The sequence below is a fragment of the Pieris napi genome, chromosome 3 (genome assembly GCF_905475465.1).
Source record: "Pieris napi chromosome 3, ilPieNapi1.2, whole genome shotgun sequence".
Taxonomy (NCBI): Eukaryota; Metazoa; Arthropoda; class Insecta; order Lepidoptera; family Pieridae; genus Pieris; species Pieris napi.
In genome coordinates this window covers 12110105-12128574 of record NC_062236.1, presented here as the reverse complement: position 1 = coordinate 12128574, position 18470 = coordinate 12110105, and the positions used below count along the sequence as shown (strand labels likewise).

The 18470-nt window shown below is 34.0% G+C and overlaps 1 protein-coding gene across 3 annotated transcripts in view; it reads left to right on the top strand.

Annotated features, from left to right (window-relative positions):
* LOC125063141 (neurogenic locus Notch protein) overlaps window positions 1–18470 on the top strand; it is a 126558-nt gene that overhangs the window by 84642 nt on the left and 23446 nt on the right. For all 3 annotated transcript variants that reach the window (XM_047669388.1, XM_047669389.1, XM_047669387.1), the window contains exons 5-8: window positions 5324–5486; window positions 15075–15268; window positions 15717–15872; window positions 16065–16247. In XM_047669388.1, the coding sequence (XP_047525344.1) occupies window positions 5324–5486; window positions 15075–15268; window positions 15717–15872; window positions 16065–16247 (696 nt within the window). The remainder of the gene's footprint in view (window positions 1–5323; window positions 5487–15074; window positions 15269–15716; window positions 15873–16064; window positions 16248–18470) is intronic.

Below are 18470 nucleotides of genomic sequence, written 5' to 3'. Positions count from 1 at the left end.
GTCCGAAGAGACAAATTTAAGCAACTCCTAAGATTAATTGTATACAATTTACCAACACCAACTACAGTTTATGTTCTAGTCTACATTATCGAAATCATATTTCTGCCTCTCTAATCTGCATATCTATAAATATGGTTATAAACTGGTCCAAAGCTTTCAAGTCGTGGTCGCCTCGGGGCGTAGGGTCAAAGAATACAGACACGCAATCTTACGTTTTGTTTTACAATTCGTGTTCATAATGGCGTGCCGTGGACGTGCGAATAATGATGTCCTAGATATTAACTTTATATTTATTGTGACACGCGAGGTGGGCTTAGATTTGACATTTACGTGTACAGCTACCGAATTGGAAGAAACACTTAAGTTCTAGCTGCAAATTCGCTGTTAATTCGGTCGTTGCATGTTGAAGTTATACTTCTTTTGGCGCGTTAGGAAAAAAATACGTAATTTTTACGCGCGCACATCGTCACATAAAACCGACACCCTGAAGTTAGCTATAGTCAACATTTTAGTTTTTTCTGTTATTTTCTAATGTTAGATAAGAGGTTCATCTAATGTTAAGTGATATCGCCGCCCATGGACACTCACATTGCCAGAAGGCTCGCAAGTGCATTGCCGGCCTTTAAATAATTTAGACCGCTGTTTTCTTGAAAGACCCTAACTAGAATTGGTTCAGAAATACTTCAGTGGGCAGCTGGTTCCACCTAGTGGTGGTACGGCAAAAACTGCTGTTGTTTGTTGTATTTCTACTATATCTCAAGGCAAAAGTAATGTTAAATAATCTTTGACCTGTTGCAAAATCGGCATTAAAATATGTGAGAGAAATAAACATTACAAATCCCATAATTAGTTAGACTCTGCCCGCGGCGCCACTTACCGATAACTAGGTGTGCTTATTTATTTTCATTGACGTGCCAAGTTTATGACTTGTTTGTAATATATACAATGTTTTAAAATTTTGTTGAGGCGCTTGTGCATTGTTTCGATTTAAGAGTCCTTCCTCCAACTTTGATTTTGTTCCCTTTAGAGTAGACTCTTGGGCCGTGGAGTTCAGTGTACATCTATTTAAAAATTTAAGTTGACGCCTGGTACTAGTACAGGTGATCAGAGCTGGTGCTTTCCTCGCTCAACGAATAAGTATCGCAATACATCGAGAAATTGCTTCCAGCATAAAAAGTACACAGCCTGCAAACTTTTGAAATTTGTTTTCGTTTTATAATCAAATTTTAATTATTATTACTATGTAGATTAAGAATATTGCAAATATACTTATATCATATCATATAATATATCATATCATATAATATCTATACTTGAGGGGTAAAATAAATTACGCCGTTAATTAATTATATGTAAGTGTTGTGAACTATTATAGATATAATATGTACTTTATTACTCAATTATTGTCGTTTTTGAGATTGGGTGTAATGCTATGTATAGTGTATCATTGTAAGGAAGACAAGCTAAACCTTCCGTTCGTCGGTAAATCGAGGAACATTACATGGAGTTTACTACACTGTACCTAAAAAGCAAAGTATTTTATATATGTACTAGTGGACCCCACAGACGTTGTCCTGCATGATATTTAAAGCGATTAGGATATTAAGCAAAGTATGAAAGTACCGACTGCAGTGCCATCTGCCGGGCTGATTTGTGAATCTAAACCATTCCCAGATCCCCTTGAACACACACAAAAAATTTCATCAAAATCGGTCCAGTCGTTTAGGAGGAGTTCAGTCACATACACACGCACACAAGAAATATATATATTAAGATTATCAATCAACCCATTCCCGTTGGTCCTGTGTTCCTTCTACGACTAACAATTGTGGGGATTTTTTCGTTTCATTGAGTTGAGTCAAAACTTTACTTAAGGCTTAGTATTTATTATTAAAATTGTGTGTCAACGGTCTCCGATCCGTACTTTGCCATACCGTACTTAAATCACCAGAACTTAGGCTCGGAATAAAATAAGTGGATACCAATTTTAATTACAAAACAGTTCCAATGTTTTGCGCCATGTTTACGTTCACAATTCTTTTATACGTAATTAAAATAATTTTATGGGGAAGTGTTCAGTTTCATGATTGATTTAGAGCAAGGTTTCTCACATGGGCCACTTAGATACTGAAGTGGTAATTGGTATGAGATGTTAATATGGGAATATTTCTGTTTTAATTTAGTATTGACTCATACTACTTATAACTCAAGCGACCCACTTGACAGTACGTTATTTCTTTATGAAATTGACATTATTTTATTTATTGAACTTTTTAAGGACCGATCTGGTCGCTAAACTCAAAATAAGTACATTGTTTTTTTCCATTTTTCGTTATCGTTTCTTGAAATGGGCGAATTGAAATGATACATGAAATATATGGTGGAGTTGAGTAGTTTATGTATCCATTTTGAAAGATCGATACACGATTTAAATAACTTAACTCGATTTTAGAGAACTTATGACGAAAATGTATATAGATTATAGAACATGATTTTGAAATTTACCCGATATATTTTATCGCAAGCCAATTAAAAAGAATTGATAAAACTAAATTAATTTAATCTTTTACATAACTAATTTAGTTAGTCTAGTTATTACGGGCCGGCGCGCCTCAGTGCTCCAGCTCTCTACTGCGCATCGCAGTCCACCCCGAGACACTGACACAGCAATTCGTGCCGGGATAGGGCCTTATGTTTCATATTCCCAATACTACAACATGCCGAAACCAAGCCAAGCCAGTTTCCTCACGATGTTTTCCTTCACCGTTCGAATGTTAAATGTCCAATTCTTAAAAGCCTTAGATCGCAAGGTTTTATGTAAGTCTAAATTGCGTAAAGTTATTCCAAGATGTCTGGTACATCTTAGCGTATAAGCCATGAATTACAAGAGAGAGCATGACCTTTGACTTGCCAAAATGATCCAAAAAATACAATCAACTTGCGTAAGACTTTATTGTAAGGCACGAGAGTCTAAATTCCTTTGAAGTGTGATTTAATTTGAGACATTATTTCCTTGATGAGACGATTTTCAACAGTTATTATATGTAATGAAATAACACTTAAATTGTGCAATTTTGTAATAACTTAATAGGCAATTTATATTGATTTCAAAATGGTTTAGTGGTTTCGTATAGGAGTTATTATCCAATTCGATTCAAACCGACAAAAATATATTGGTGTATGGGACAGATTGTATGGCACAACACAAAATATTCGTACCTATATTAATTCTATTTACTCGACGTGAGAAATGTGTGGGTTACAACTCTCACAGTATGTTAATCGATTGATACTGTCCAAACGTTTGCATAGATAAATGTTGAGCCATTTTGTATGAAGTTTGTACTGAATCAATGTGGACTTAGAACGTATCTTCATCAATATATGTTCAGCGGGTTACGGTAAATTTATGAACATACAATTATCATCGAACATCATATGCTGTATTCTTAAACGCCTTAAGTTGGTAAGCCTTTATAGAATGCATTTTTGACATATTTGACTCTCCGAGATTGGTTACTCTTAAGAAAGGAAAACCATCTTCTTAAGAATTACATTATTGGGGTGCTGTATTTAAATACGAGTCGCTACGAAAATTCCCAAGTTGTAGATTATATAAAACAGGCTAATACTTAATATATTTTTGTCTCCTTCCATTTCAACATCTAAAAGATTATGCAAATATTTTTTTTGTTCCAAATACAAAAAGCTATTAATTATCATAATGCCATTTACGGCTCTATGCACTTGTCAGCGTAATTAACTAATCAGCTGTCAATTTATGTAAAAATTCGCTAGTCGCGACAAAATTTATTTGCTTCGCTTATTGTACAATGCTCCTAAGCTTTTAAGTATTAGAACGAATTACACATAGAAAGAAGTGTGATGATTAAATACTTAATCTAATTTAATAATCTTTAATAATAATTAAAGATTAATAAATGGAAAATTAAAACAAAAGGGGCCGTTCAATTATAATGTAAGCAGATTTAAAATCCCCCCTTCCTCTTGTCAGCAAAAGTAAGCTCTCAAAAATAATAGTACTTAAAAGTATTAATTTTTGTAGAAATCCTCGAAAATGCATTTCGTTTTCAAGCAATAGACAATGTTTGGGTAATATGTGCAAAAAAGTAAATAATTATTGTTGATGTTATCACCAAATAAGGAAATCAAAGACAATCCCCCAAACCCCCTATAGTGCTTACGTAATACTTGAATGGCCCTAATTGAAATAGTTTGGTCCCAGTCTTGCTGGCATCATTTTCACGCTGTATTGCAATAGGAACTTATTCGTTGAGGGAGAACGCAACAGCTCTGGGGTCTCTCAGGCGCCAACTAAACCCCACGGCCCTAGAGTATCTATTCCGATAGGAAACATTTGGACTTATATTTGAGCCGTTAATTATTTTTTCATTTTTAATTATTTCGTTATGTCCGCGATAGTACAGTCTAGAAAATTACAATAAAGGCAAAGGGCGTGGCTGTTCTGGAAATAATTCAATTATTGTTAAGGTTTTTCGGGACCAAATCCAGGTGACATCAATTATTTGATTAATGAATTAAACTTTTAACAAAATTAATAAATAAATAAATAAAATTGTTTTGCTAACAGAGCATAGCAACTAAAATAGCGCCCCTTCGCAATCTGTTAAAACACATTTTGACAAGTATTTTTACAATAAACGCCACATGACGTCACTCAGGCGCCGATAGATTTAAAGCGTAACACATGTGCTCGTGGGAACTTCTCTGTTAGTTTTGTCAGTTAATTAGTACTTCGTAGGCTAATGAATGGACCAGATTAAGTGAAAGTGTATGTAAGGGGTCATAGGCATATTTTTCTTGACGGTTTTATGTATTACTGATAGACATTAAGTGGTTTGGTTGACATAAAATACTACCAGCTTCCGTAGATTTTAATTATTATTAATTATTACAGAAAGATTCTGTCATAATCTGACAGAATCTTTCAACAAAAATCGCTACGTTTCAGTCAATTTACGGATATCAATAATGAATCATACACATAAATCTTCCTCAAGAACCAGACTAGCTTTTGGTGTGTACCGTTTAGTGGGTTTTCAGTTTCTCATGGTCATACAGACAGACGGAAAACAGAAGGAAGCAATAATATAGTTTAAAAATTCAGCGTGTTGCTGCATGGTCCTTGTAGTATTGTCCTTCGCCTGGAATGCTGAAAAGAGATATTAAAAGATCCTTTTATTTAGTTCTTGACCTTTCTAAAACTAGGGTAAAAGCTGGGTACTTCTACAGGCTCCTACAAAAAGTGGTTTCACAAAATTAATTGCGGATATTATTACAGGTTACCGTGGGCAGAACTGCGAGATTGATATTGACGACTGCCCGGGACATTTGTGCCAAAATGGCGCTACGTGTCTCGATGGACTGAACTCCTACACCTGCGAATGTCCTCCAACGTTTTCGGGAACACTATGCGAGACTGATGTGGACGAGTGTGCTTTGAGGTAAGATAATTTAAATTTCGAATCTTCTTGATCATAGAACAGTGTTTACCGTAGAGAGCTTTTTAGCATTGTTAGCTTGCTCGAAGTTTTCTTAATTGAAGCTAATATGGTCCGTAAATAACCTCGCCTTGTTCCATTAACTTTCAAAATAAATAATAAAAAAATCAATTAACTACGATAATTTAAATTTCGAATATTCTTGACAAAGTACAGTGTTTATCGCAGTATCGGATATACAAGTTACACAGAGTTTTACAGCATTGTTAGCTTGCTGTAACTTTTCTTAACTAAGCTAGTATAGTCCGTAAAAAGCCTTGTTGACTAACTTCTGAAACGCATTTGAAAAAGTCGATTTATAAACTATGGTATAAACGAGAAAATTTTATAACGCTATTCTCATTTACAGCTTTTTGCGTTCCGCCAAATTCAACCCATTCCCAATTTAAATTAAAGTCTTTAAGTCCTAAATGGTTCTTAGAATAATCTTACATCAGACTTGCGTCACAAGTGTTCTCACAATATAAAAGGAATCGAATAGGATAATTACATCCATCTGGTGTTTTTTACATCTATTGGGTGTTAATTACTAAATAAGTCGTCAAGAGGTCGACGCTCGACCGCTGTCTGGCTATTGTCAGGTCGTTGTACTTTTTGAGGGATTACTTCTTAACAGTCATGTACATTTTGTGCCTTAGTGGATTGGAGGTCTTGTGTTGTATTCCCCGATGTTTTTGTACATACAAACCTTACCTTGAAAATTGATTAATGAAACAGTTATTTTATTTATAAAAAACAAAATTCTGTTGGTTCTAAATTGAGAAGAAACACCAATAGAAAAAAATTACACACGAAACCTAAACAAACATAATAAATAATATAAAAAACAACATTACATAATAAAAAATTTACTGACTACTATAAAATAAAATAATAGAAAATTTCCCACTCAACGGAGACTAAAAAAGCTCCGTTAACCAGTAATTCGTTAACTAAAGTCATACAGTGAATCATATGTACTCTTTTCAGAAGGTTAGTCGTAGTTGTAACGCATTCTGACGTGCCCAGGTACATTGAAGCTAAGGCACTGTAATACTTCTGAGATACTGTCCTCCATAAATTTAATAAGTACATCACAAGCGCGAATTCTCGGCGTACTCTAAGCTCGTGGTAGCCCACAGAACCAAGAATAAATAAGGTCGGATACGTGAGTGGGTAAAAAGGGTACACCGTACATTCAACCTCAAAAATTTGTATTGTAGCCTAATGATGGCTTAGAAGTCTTGAGTTGAATTCCCCGATGTTTTTTGTACCTTGAAAATTGGTTAATGCACAGAGGCAATTAATATGTCTGTAGACTGCAATGAAAAGCTTATACCTCTGGTTAATTTACTAATTTCATAGCTCGGAAGACTACTTTTCATAATTTTCCATACTACTTGTATCAGTTTTTCTAATAAATTTCTCATCAAAATAGATGTGCCAATTCCCGCGTGTGAATTCGTTTTTGCGTCGTTAGAAGAAAATTAACGTAACGTTTATCTTTATTACAGTAAAAAGTAAATAACGTATTAATCATGGTACTGTTAGACTGTAGCATTAGTTGTCTGTAATATTTTTTCATCGGGTATCGAACGGATAATAGGGATAAGTGTCATATAGTGTTCGACAGATGCGTAATTAACTACTACTTTAATGTCAAACTAAATTAGTTTAAACAATAAAAAAACTGTTTTAAAAAGTGTATCGAACAGGAGACAGGATAAAGAAACCTATCAGAAGAGGTAATAAAACATATTTCAAGGAAAATAAGGTTTCACTTCCGAAGTAAAGTTCTCAGGCGTATCTACAACTACATCCGAATCGTCTGGGTATTACAAATTATTATTCAACTACGATGGAACTTTCTATAAAAATAATAGTACTACATATTCGTTCTCTGAAAGCATTTCGCTATTCAAATCTATCAAAAGTAAGTTTGTTTTTTTACGCCTAGATCGATACTTAGCGCTACTTCTGATATAAGTAAGCCCATCGATTTTATTTCTTGTGCTTCCGTCTTGTGAAACTCTGTAGAGATTCTACACTAAATCAATATTAAAATTAAAGTCCATAGGATATTGTCACTGCCACCTACCAAGTCCGTGTAAATTCTCTTATTGCTTATTAATATTTCCAAAATTTCCATACAGGACCGCCGGGCTTAAAGATGATTTACATGTTCCATTCAATATCCAACCTTATTTTCAAAGTATTAAAGTTTAAAATGTACATTGTCTAAACTGGAAAGTCTGCATTTTTACATCGTAATAACCTGTCATTGTATTTTGAATTCTATTCTTAAAGCGTACAAAAGCTTTTACAATGAATTTTCGTGAGCGTATAATCAATGAAATTTGAACCAAATCTTGTTTGCATAAGGTATAGTTTTCGTTGAAGATTATCTTATGGGATAGTGTCATCTAATCCCACGAAGAGATAATGCATATCGAGTTACTATAATTTTTATATTTTTTATGTTATGCGACCATTGGTGTGTGAGCGTGAACAGACTGCTTTTGAATACTTGATTATGAAGATATGGTCAAAGATAAAATATGCTTAAAATTGATAACAATTATAATTAATTCGAATACTGAAATTGTATTGAGCAAGAACTCACTTGGTGAGAAATATACAGATGATATTAGGTCCGATCTACACTTTCCGCCATGGCTATTAAATTTTTGCCCTCCCAACTAACTTCTACTATTATGATTTGTACTTCACTTCATCTTTCAGTATGATTGTGAACTAAGGAAGCCTGTGGCAGTTCCTAGGTTATTTTTACAACTCACGTTTTAATTATCTATTAACACTTCGTTGCATACATAAATATAATACAGTTGATATAATTAAATAAAAAGGAAGGCAACTGGCGGCCTTATCGCTTTCGAGCGATCTCTTCCAGACAACCAACGAGAGAAAAAAGCGCAAGAAGTGCAAAAATTCATTAGACATATAGCCAAAACTAATGAAACAAAACAAAAGTAAACAGTGAACAGGATAATATGTAAAAAAGGACACAAGAAAAGGTGCACATGAATCACGAAAATTTTAGATTAGTTTCTATTAGTCTTTCAGTATATTTCTGAGCATAGTATTTTTATGTAAATTATTTTTTATTACGGCAATAATTTTGAGCCAAATTTGCTGCTCCTATACAGCGCTGGTAACTCTGTCACTGGTCTAAGCGTTTGCTAAGTGCTAACATCCATTATTTAAACATAAAGGCCGATTTACATTATCTTAGTGTTTAGGAGAGTATTTTACTACAAGTTGAAAGGCAAGTTCTTTAGTGCTTTAGTGTGTTGCGAGTGAACGTTTACATTTCTTCCAGTAGAGTATCATTACAGCGCCACAATGAACGCGCAACGACGTCGGCAAATACGCTCTATTCTACGCAAAATACTAACTGTAGTTATGGAACAAATAGAAGACGAGATTTTATTCGAAATAAATAAACTAAATATGAATAATAAATAAAATAGCATCTTTTAGCTCAGTGTATGCCGAATGCCTAGCCTGTTTGTTTTTGTATAAATTGTTTTTAACGTTTCACAAACATTCGTGAACAACATAATATTCAGACACAAATCTGATAGTTGTATCTTCCGACCATTTAGCCATCTTTAAAAATCAAAAAACACGCACGCGTTTCACGGCACTTATGCACTCTCCTAAAGATTTTACTAAATTACGTGTTTACACACAACGAGGGAAGATATCGAGGGGTGCGCGGGCGCGGGAGGGGTATCACTCGAAACAAAAATAAAAAGCGATTCTATTTTGATTCAACTTGAAAGTCAAGTAGAACCGTACTAAAGCAAGTAGCGTTTACATGTTTCAACTAAAGTACTATCCTAAAGCACTCTCCTAAACACTAAGATAATGTAAATCGGCCTTAAGGCGTTTACAGTGCCCCTACCAGTGGGCAGTACGTAGTGACGCATACTAACATTTTTCAATACATATAAATTCTTTAAAGTACATTCAAGATAGTCCATGTTTATTCATGAATATATTTTATTAATTAGTATAGATAACCCATCTCAGTAGCTCGTAATGGCGTTTTGATAAATTCAATGCGGTAGCGTTGGTAGCACTATCGTTGACTCTAATTTAAATTTAAAAGCTCGTTAAGTGAGGATCCCTTAATAACCATTAAAATACGATTTAATTGCATCTGAAGAAAGTACGTTTTTGGTTTCTATGTGACGATAAAATGTATAGATGATATAGTATTATGATGATGATTTGATATTTTAAAAGGGTACCGAGAGATTTTTTACGACGGCTTTTTCTCTCGGCCTACACCCTCTGTCCTCTTTGTCCACCGTAACAATTTAATGACGTGGAATAAGTGATACCTGTATCTTATATTCCATAATAAACATATTTCATTTTATTTTTTATGCTTTGTAATAATATATTCTTATTTATGTATGTATATAAGTAAGTGTGTAATGATTTAAATAGTTTTTTTTTGTATGCGTTTGGCGCCCAGGATGGTTTAGATTCACAAATCAGACCTGCAGTCGGTATCTAGGTTATTTATCTATACATTGCTGTACCAACTGTATATATATTGGTATATAAATATTCTGTGAATGCGTTCGTAATTAAACTCCTAAACGGCTGGACAGATTTTGATGATTTGTTTGTGTTCAAGTGGAGTCGAGAATTATTTACATTATTAATTTTTTTTGTATGTAAGACATCCGCTAGTGTTATATATATTTTAAAAAGCATAGTTAGGAACATAAATACATATCCACCGTAATTATCATATATGTATTTTAGAACATTAGATACTTAAACTGTAAATTAAGGCCTCGTAGCTATGTCTAAGTAAAGTGATTGTGAAGCTGTTCGCCATATTACTAAACTAACAAATTACAATTTGCTTCTGGTGAATTGTTAGGAGCCGAATAATCTATAAAATAGTTGTGGAGCCGTTAGAGAGGTTTCTGTAGTCATTAGCGGTTGTCGTGATCTGGTTACATGCGCTGATAAAGATTCAATAAATTTCCATTACGAAATACTTTTCTTAAAATTCATTATTTATTTCTAAGTCCTAAAACAACATGTATGCTGTATAGGTACACAAGAAAATATGACTTCACAAATTTAACTCTTTAATAGAACATAAAAATTTCAAATTAGCAAGGAAAAAATTAAAACTAACTAAATCCCATTAAGAGCGTGATTTAGGAAGATTGTTGTAATATATATCAATATGTATTTCAATTAGCAGATGAGCCTAGATAGTATAGAAGAAGTTCTAGTAACTCTAGGATAACAATAGAAAAGAACATTTTGCAAGAAAATCAGTATGCGTATCGAATTATTGATGTATCTACAAGTAAATTGTGGTCGAGCATTTTAACAAAAAATATTCCTTCGCCGCTATTTTATAAAGAAATTGTAATCACAGTTCAAACACATCTTCATTACACAATCAATCTTATGTCGGCTAGAACCGGTAGCGTATTCAATTTGAACTCATCCCAGACATTAATCAATATCCCATTGACTCGACCGACTTGATTGAATGGCTAAACATTGTCTATACGGAGCTGAGTTTGATAATCTCTCTCAGTCGGTAGCTCATGTCTGAGTGCCGTGGTCAGCAAGGAAACATCTGGTGCGGAAAATCTGTTTCCTCCGGTTTTCCACCAGCGCCTCTCTTATACTTGAGGATGATTAGTCTTTCACTTGCTCGGTCCATCTGGTTGATGAACGGCCAAGTCTTTTCTACCGTTCGGAAGAGTTTTCCAGTTCTCGTTTGTTCTATGCTTCGATTTGAAAATTGGCAATACCCACATTTTCTCTTACTAAGGTTGCCTGGAAGAGATCGCTTGTTAGCGATAAGGCCGCCCGTTGCATCCCTTATAACTTTTATGTATTATGTCATTTGTTTTTGTATGAATGTAACGAAGCGTGAATAAATAAATTAAAATAGTATTGATTTTTTTAATGGTTTATTGTTTGAAAGTAAATATTATTCTCATAACTAAACTCAATAAATACATTTAGGTTAATGAATATACTACATGTTAACTGTAGACCAATACATGCGCAAACGCTGTCAGTAGTCAATAAATTACTTGCGCAGTAATAACTTTTGTTTATTGACTGCAAACCGCTCAACTTTCTACACATTCTATTTGTAATTAGCTTTATTAAACTAAATTTACAAAAGATATTTCTGTCATTTTCATATCGTTTACACTACAATGTAGTCTTAAGGATTCAGAGCAAGTCCAAAAAAATCCTTTTATCCTCAACATTTCGGGTGCATATAAATATTCTTCAATATCCACCATATATATACTATACTATATCCATAAAGTAACGGGTAAAATGGATTATCATCCATAAAGGCTCCTAAAACATCTCAACAAAACTCACCAACGGAGAATTAATTTTTATTCAAGTATAAACCCGTAGCGGTTAAATTCAAAGAAAGCCTTACAAATGATACTTCTTACGTCGCTCAAATGCATGATTAATGATAGACTGATGACCAACTTCCGTATTTCAACGCCCTTTTCAAGTTTTTCCTATGCGATAGTGCATTAGTTCTTAAAGCGGGGAGCAAGTATTTCCTTTATATGGAAGTGTTCGATGTTCTAAATTTGAAATTTAAAAGGCATAAATTAGAATTTTGAATTAAGAACAAAAACCAATCTGTAATTCCAACACTTGTGGATACAATAGATATATGAAATAATTTTTATGAAAATACCTTTTAGCGAAATTATTACAAAACACAGAAAAAAAAATTTGAAAGGTAGGTAAGATTTGAGGTGATGGTAAAAATTTGAATTAAGAATAAAAACCAAACTGTAATTCTAACACTTGTTGATTACAATAGATACTTATATATAATATTTGAAGGAATAGTTATAGAATATCCCTTTTACATAATTTACTGTAAACAGAGAAATTATTACATAATTCAGTATTGACATAGTTGAGCCTATATAATTGAGTTATCTTATTGATCTAATTACAGATATATAAATCAATATATTTTAAAAGTCGACAATTTATAGCTAGTAACGTTGTATTTACGAGCGTTGAACCTATTTAGAATATTAAATTGCATACCATAAGTATATGGCACAAGACATGGCGATAACACATTGTTTTGAAAAACTTTTGTTAGTGTCCCACTCCCAGAATTATCAACCAATAATATTTATTGTGTAAAGTGTACTATAATCTACTGTATATTTGACTGATCATCTTATTATAATCCTTTATCAATACGCACAATTATGGACTGCTAAAATCATTCAATGACAAACTATAAAACGAGGCGGTATTTTTTTTAGAATCCTGTTTAAAACGCTTCAGCTCCTAACTCGTGAATAAAATGTGGCGTATTAAAGCGAATAGTCACGTTTGATTTACAGCTTCTTTGAAGTAACATATTTATTGTCGTTTCTAAGTGTTTGGTGGTAAGTAACGTAAATCATTGCTGGGCTCTTTATTAGGTGAATGTATTAAGTAATGTTTCAAAGTATATAATAATAAAACTTTAGAGGTGTCAAGGGGACACCCGGATGGAACGAAATTCCTTTCGATTAATTTATATGTTAATTGGTATCATAACAGTATGATAGATTTTCTCGACACCAATCTTACGACGAAAAAAAACGAGGTGTTACCGGGCGGTCACCCATCCAAGTACTGACCTCGCCCGACGTTGCTTAACTTCGGTGATCGGACGAGAACCGATGCTTGTAAATTGTAATAACAATAGCAAATAGCAAAAAAGTGTCGTGACAACTTTTCGTAAGAATTTTTTCCGTCTAGCCCCCTTTCACAACGCGCGATAAGGAATTTCGTTCCAATAAAAACTTTATACATGACAAAAGGGTTGTTACAAAATTCATCTATCGCTAGTCCCCACACTAGTCCCTGTGCTGTGGGTAAATAGATAACAATTATTTCGTGGTACATGTTTAAAACAGTTTTTCTAAAAAAGAAATTTTAGTCTTACAACTAAGTCTTATACACACATACTTAAAGTCTAGGCTCCGGATATGATTTTGTTCCATTCAGTGTCGAGACCCTTGGTCCGTGGCGTCCTAGCGCTATAAGGCTTTTTATGGTGATATCACAAAGGTTAGTCGACATCACAGGGGACCGAAGAGCTGGCAGCTACCTCGGACAAAGAATTAGTCTAGCTGTTCAAAGGGGGAACGCTGCCAGTATCTTCGGAACCTTGCCTAAAGGGACTCGATATTATTATAAATTATTGTTTTTAAAGTCTCATAAGACATTAAGTATGTGTGAGTGGGTGTATTTGAGAGTGTAACTGAGAGTTGTTATGATCGTGCACTGTGGCTGTTTGTTTGGAACCTCAAAGTCATGCAGTGGCGAAGGTATATAGTAAATACCTCTACGAATGGGTGAATATCTCTGGCTAATTAAAGATAAAAACAAATGACTGTGCTTTCAGACGGATTATATACAAACTATAGCGTGTGTTGTATGTATATATTATTCGATTTAGTGCTACAAATGAAAATGTAAATTTCGTGAACTGAATAATATCTAAAACAATATTCTGAGAAACATTGGTACATAATTCAAATGAATATTAGTTAAATAGCTTAGATTTGTGTAATGTTCTATGGTTTGATCAGATAGCCCATAGAGCACGCGCCCTGACACACCCAGTTTATAGAGATTCCGATTGTGAAATGCCAGTTATAAATGGGTGTGTCAAATGCTAGTCGTCGATGAAAAAGTTATATTTAATTTCCTGTATGTAAAAATATATGTAAACATTTATGAACCTCTTATTTAGGTACTTACTATTACAAAAATCACATTTGAGTCAGCTTTTTTAAACCTATTAAAAAGGACGAATGTTAAATCTTAAAATTTGTGCCTTTAATTTGTCTATAAAGCACCAAAAGTACTTAACAATACAAACTCTTAAAAAATCATATAAAATTTCCTTCGAATGTATATTATGTAACGGAAGACTATCCTAAAGATTTAATCTTAAAAAGAAAGGAACTAAAGCAAAAGAACAGGAAGAGAAAAGTGGTACAATCGCCTTCATAGGGTATGATAAGCTAAAGGAGTAGTGATCGACAGACTCTAAAAGGAAACGATCACAATCCAAATCACCATCTGATGCAAAAAATAAACAGCAACACAAGGATGACATAACGGCTCCCAAAGAAACAAAACATATAATGTATTCCGCTCCAGCAAACAATGTACATTTACAATAATTATGAAAGTTCGAGTCAGGTTTAAGAATCTCTCAAATTACGCTTACTTAAAAACTAGCAAATATTTCCAGAAATTATGAGCGCCGCTTTTGTCGGCGTTTTATAATTGTATTATTAAAGATATTAACACCGTCTTACACACAAAATATGCTTTTGTCGCCGTAAAAATTTCATTAAATTAAAAACAGCTCTTTTATGACCATATTATAATTATTTGATTACTATTGTTGTACAGCTTAGGCCAAGATCAATCATTAACCTTCAGTTCAAACTTTGTTATTCTCCACAGACCCCTAGTCTGTCAGAACGGAGCCACCTGCACCAACACAGTCGGAGGGTTCTCCTGCATCTGCGTCAACGGGTGGACTGGTCCCGAGTGCTCAGTGAACATAGATGACTGCGCAGGCGCCGCGTGCTTCAACGGCGCAACTTGTATTGACCGGGTTGGCGCGTTCTACTGCAAATGTACGCCTGGAAAAACTGGTAAGTTTTGAAAAAGCTTTTGATGCGAACTATTTATCTATAGGCCGTGAAAGCTAAGACAAATGATTCTAATAAACTGGATTTAGAGCGTGTTAATATGAAATCTATGGCACAATGTGAAAGATAGGCGTAACCCAGAGATCCATGGAAAGAAGCATAGTAAAGAAAAGAAGAATTGACAAAATAAGTAATAAGAATTTCCGAGATAAAACAGGGTTTGCTGACGTTGCAAAAATGGCGGACAATGGGGGAGGCCTTTGCCCGTAGGCACACAGAATCAGTTATAGTAGATTAAGAAAAACAATATTTATAATGTATGTATATATTTTGTATTTCTGATATAAAGGCTATAAATAAATAAATATTATATGAAATCTATATAAAGCACTTCGTTGATATAATTTTTTCAAGTGTATTTTTAAATTATTAAATCGACATTTATTTCCAGGTCTTCTCTGCCACTTGGACGATGCCTGCACATCAAACCCTTGTCACGCTGACGCGATCTGTGACACAAGTCCCATTAATGGCTCATACACTTGCTCTTGCGCATCTGGTTATAAGGGTCTCGATTGTTCAGAGGATATTGATGAATGCGAACAGGGTAAGGGGTTTTCATGTTCATCACATACTAAAAATATACGCTTATTATATTTTTATAAAGACAAAACATGGTTTTAAAGTACATATCTAAGAACATTCATGTATTGTATAATTTGTATTTTTTCGAAACCAATCTTAGCACTTACAACGCCCGGATTTTACACGAATTCTAGAACGTTCCTAAATTCCCTAGGTTCTCCATGCGAGCACGATGGCATCTGTGTCAACACTCCCGGTTCGTTCGCCTGCAACTGTTCTGTAGGTTTCACGGGACCAAGATGTGAAACCAATGTTAACGAATGTGAGAGCCACCCCTGTAGGAACGAGGGGTCCTGTCTGGACGATCCAGGAACTTTCAGATGCGTGTGTATGCCTGGTAAGTAATAGCTTTTTATATGAAGAATCTTCAAGCCGACCATATCTGCTCAACAGCGGAGTCGTATTGGCTCACTGAAGATCGCCTCGAACAATGAGAAAGGCGCTAATTATACCATCTATGTTGCCTAAGAGAGAAAGACCGCTGTCAGCGCTGACACTGCTTATGGCTCAGATGGGGTTATTTATAAATAATCTTACAGCTACACATATTATAAAATAAAACACTTAGACAATACATAGCCAAAACAGATAACATTGATAAACAAAATATACGAAACAGAAAACATTAGTCATTTTGGAACATTAATATTTTAAAGAAACAAACTAAAATACTGCTCAATAAAGTCAGTCTTTCCGCTACTTAAAATATTCTACAATACTTCTGATATTCGTCAGGAACGCAAGATACTCAAAAATCAGATTAGCTATGTAAACGTTGTCAGAAATTCTTGTATAATGTCCTGATAATAGTTAATTTTGGATTAAAGGAACGTCATCCTTAACAAAAACATTATTAGCCGAGTAACGGGACAGACCCCCCTTCGCGAAGTTACAATTTGCCACACAGTTGACAGCGATCGTTTGATGATTATCATTAGGTAGACTGATATAAGGTTGCCAACGTAAAAAAATAGACTTTATTTGAGTACTAAATTAAATTACATTAAATCCAAATGATTGCCTCCTTCAAATTCTTTCACTTGCCTCTTTTCCTTGCCACAATTTTCCAATCCTGCCCGTCTATCCCTTTTCCATCTTCCCAAGTTTCTAGTAGACGTCTTGCCTTTTTATTCCCACTGGACCATTGCTGCCAACATACTTAAAATATAATAAATTTATTATTTAATTTATTTAATTTATTATAAATTCGAAAGTTAATTTTTTGAAGTTATACTTATAGTTCTTTTGGCGCGTTTGGGAAAAATTATGACGGTAAATTTTTACGATGCGCGCGCACACCGTCACAAAAACCGACACCCTGAAGTTAGCTATAGTCAACATTTTAGTTTTTTTCAATTGTTAGGTCGATTTTTTCTACAAACGTAAACTCAAATTTTTATCTTGTTACGCCAAAGAAGTATAACTTCTAACGCGTGGACATAAGTACACACACGTTTTTTTATGCATTTCCTTATTTATGTTCATTATAAAATCTTTATCAAATCAACATATCAAAAATATATCTTATATGTTTAATGTAGCAACCCTGATAAAGCCAGTTCCCATGGCGATGAGAGCACTCGTTTTGTCTTGACGCGGAAATAAATTTTATATTAATAGAACACACTCTATCTGCCTAATAATAAAAGTCATTTTTGCATATCAATATTTGTAATATATACATATATTAGAACGAGTTGCGTATCAATTCAACCGCGAAATTTGCATACTTCCTGTATTTTTACCGTGGAGAAAGCTAGATTTTGAGATAAATCAAGATTTTATTGGAGCAATCTTAATTTGCGATATATTTAATTCGTGTTTTAAATAAGATTAATTTGTATTAAGTAATGTCTTACTGATGCCATACTGTTAAAGGGGAAAGAACATGATTTAGGTTATGTATTTAATTCATTTAATCCTATTTATAATTTATACAAAACACAGTTTGTTCATTCCCAAAGACTCGTTGGGAATATGTGATTAAACCTTTTTTAGGTCTCGGCCTCAGATTTCTGTATCTGTTTCATGATCATTTGTCAATCTAATAGGCAAGGTGATCAACCTCCTGTGCCTGACACACGCCGTAGATTTTTTGGGTCTAAGGCTAGCCGGTTTCCTCACGATGTTTTCCTTCCCGTTCGAATGAATACTAAATTAAATATAAAGAAAGTCCATTGGTGAAAAGCCGGGGATCGAACCTACGACCTCAGGGATGAAGCCACACGGCTAAAACAATATCACACTGAATTTCAATCGTTTCAAACACATGTAATTGTAACCTCTTCGTTTAAAATAAAAAAAAATCTTTATTAATAATGCCACATAGCTCATCTTCAAAAAAGAAAGCATAAAATGAGTGGTAAGTGGTCTGCGCCCGCATCTCGTCAAGTACATGTCAACTCAATGACATGGTAACGATGTTGATGTACTAAAACCGGTTTTTAAATTTGTCCTTACGGATAAAATTTAGAATATGAAAAATATTTTCTACTATTGCTTACTAAAGATCCTTCTTTACCGATACGAAAAAAGCATTGTATTGTATAATACTGATAAA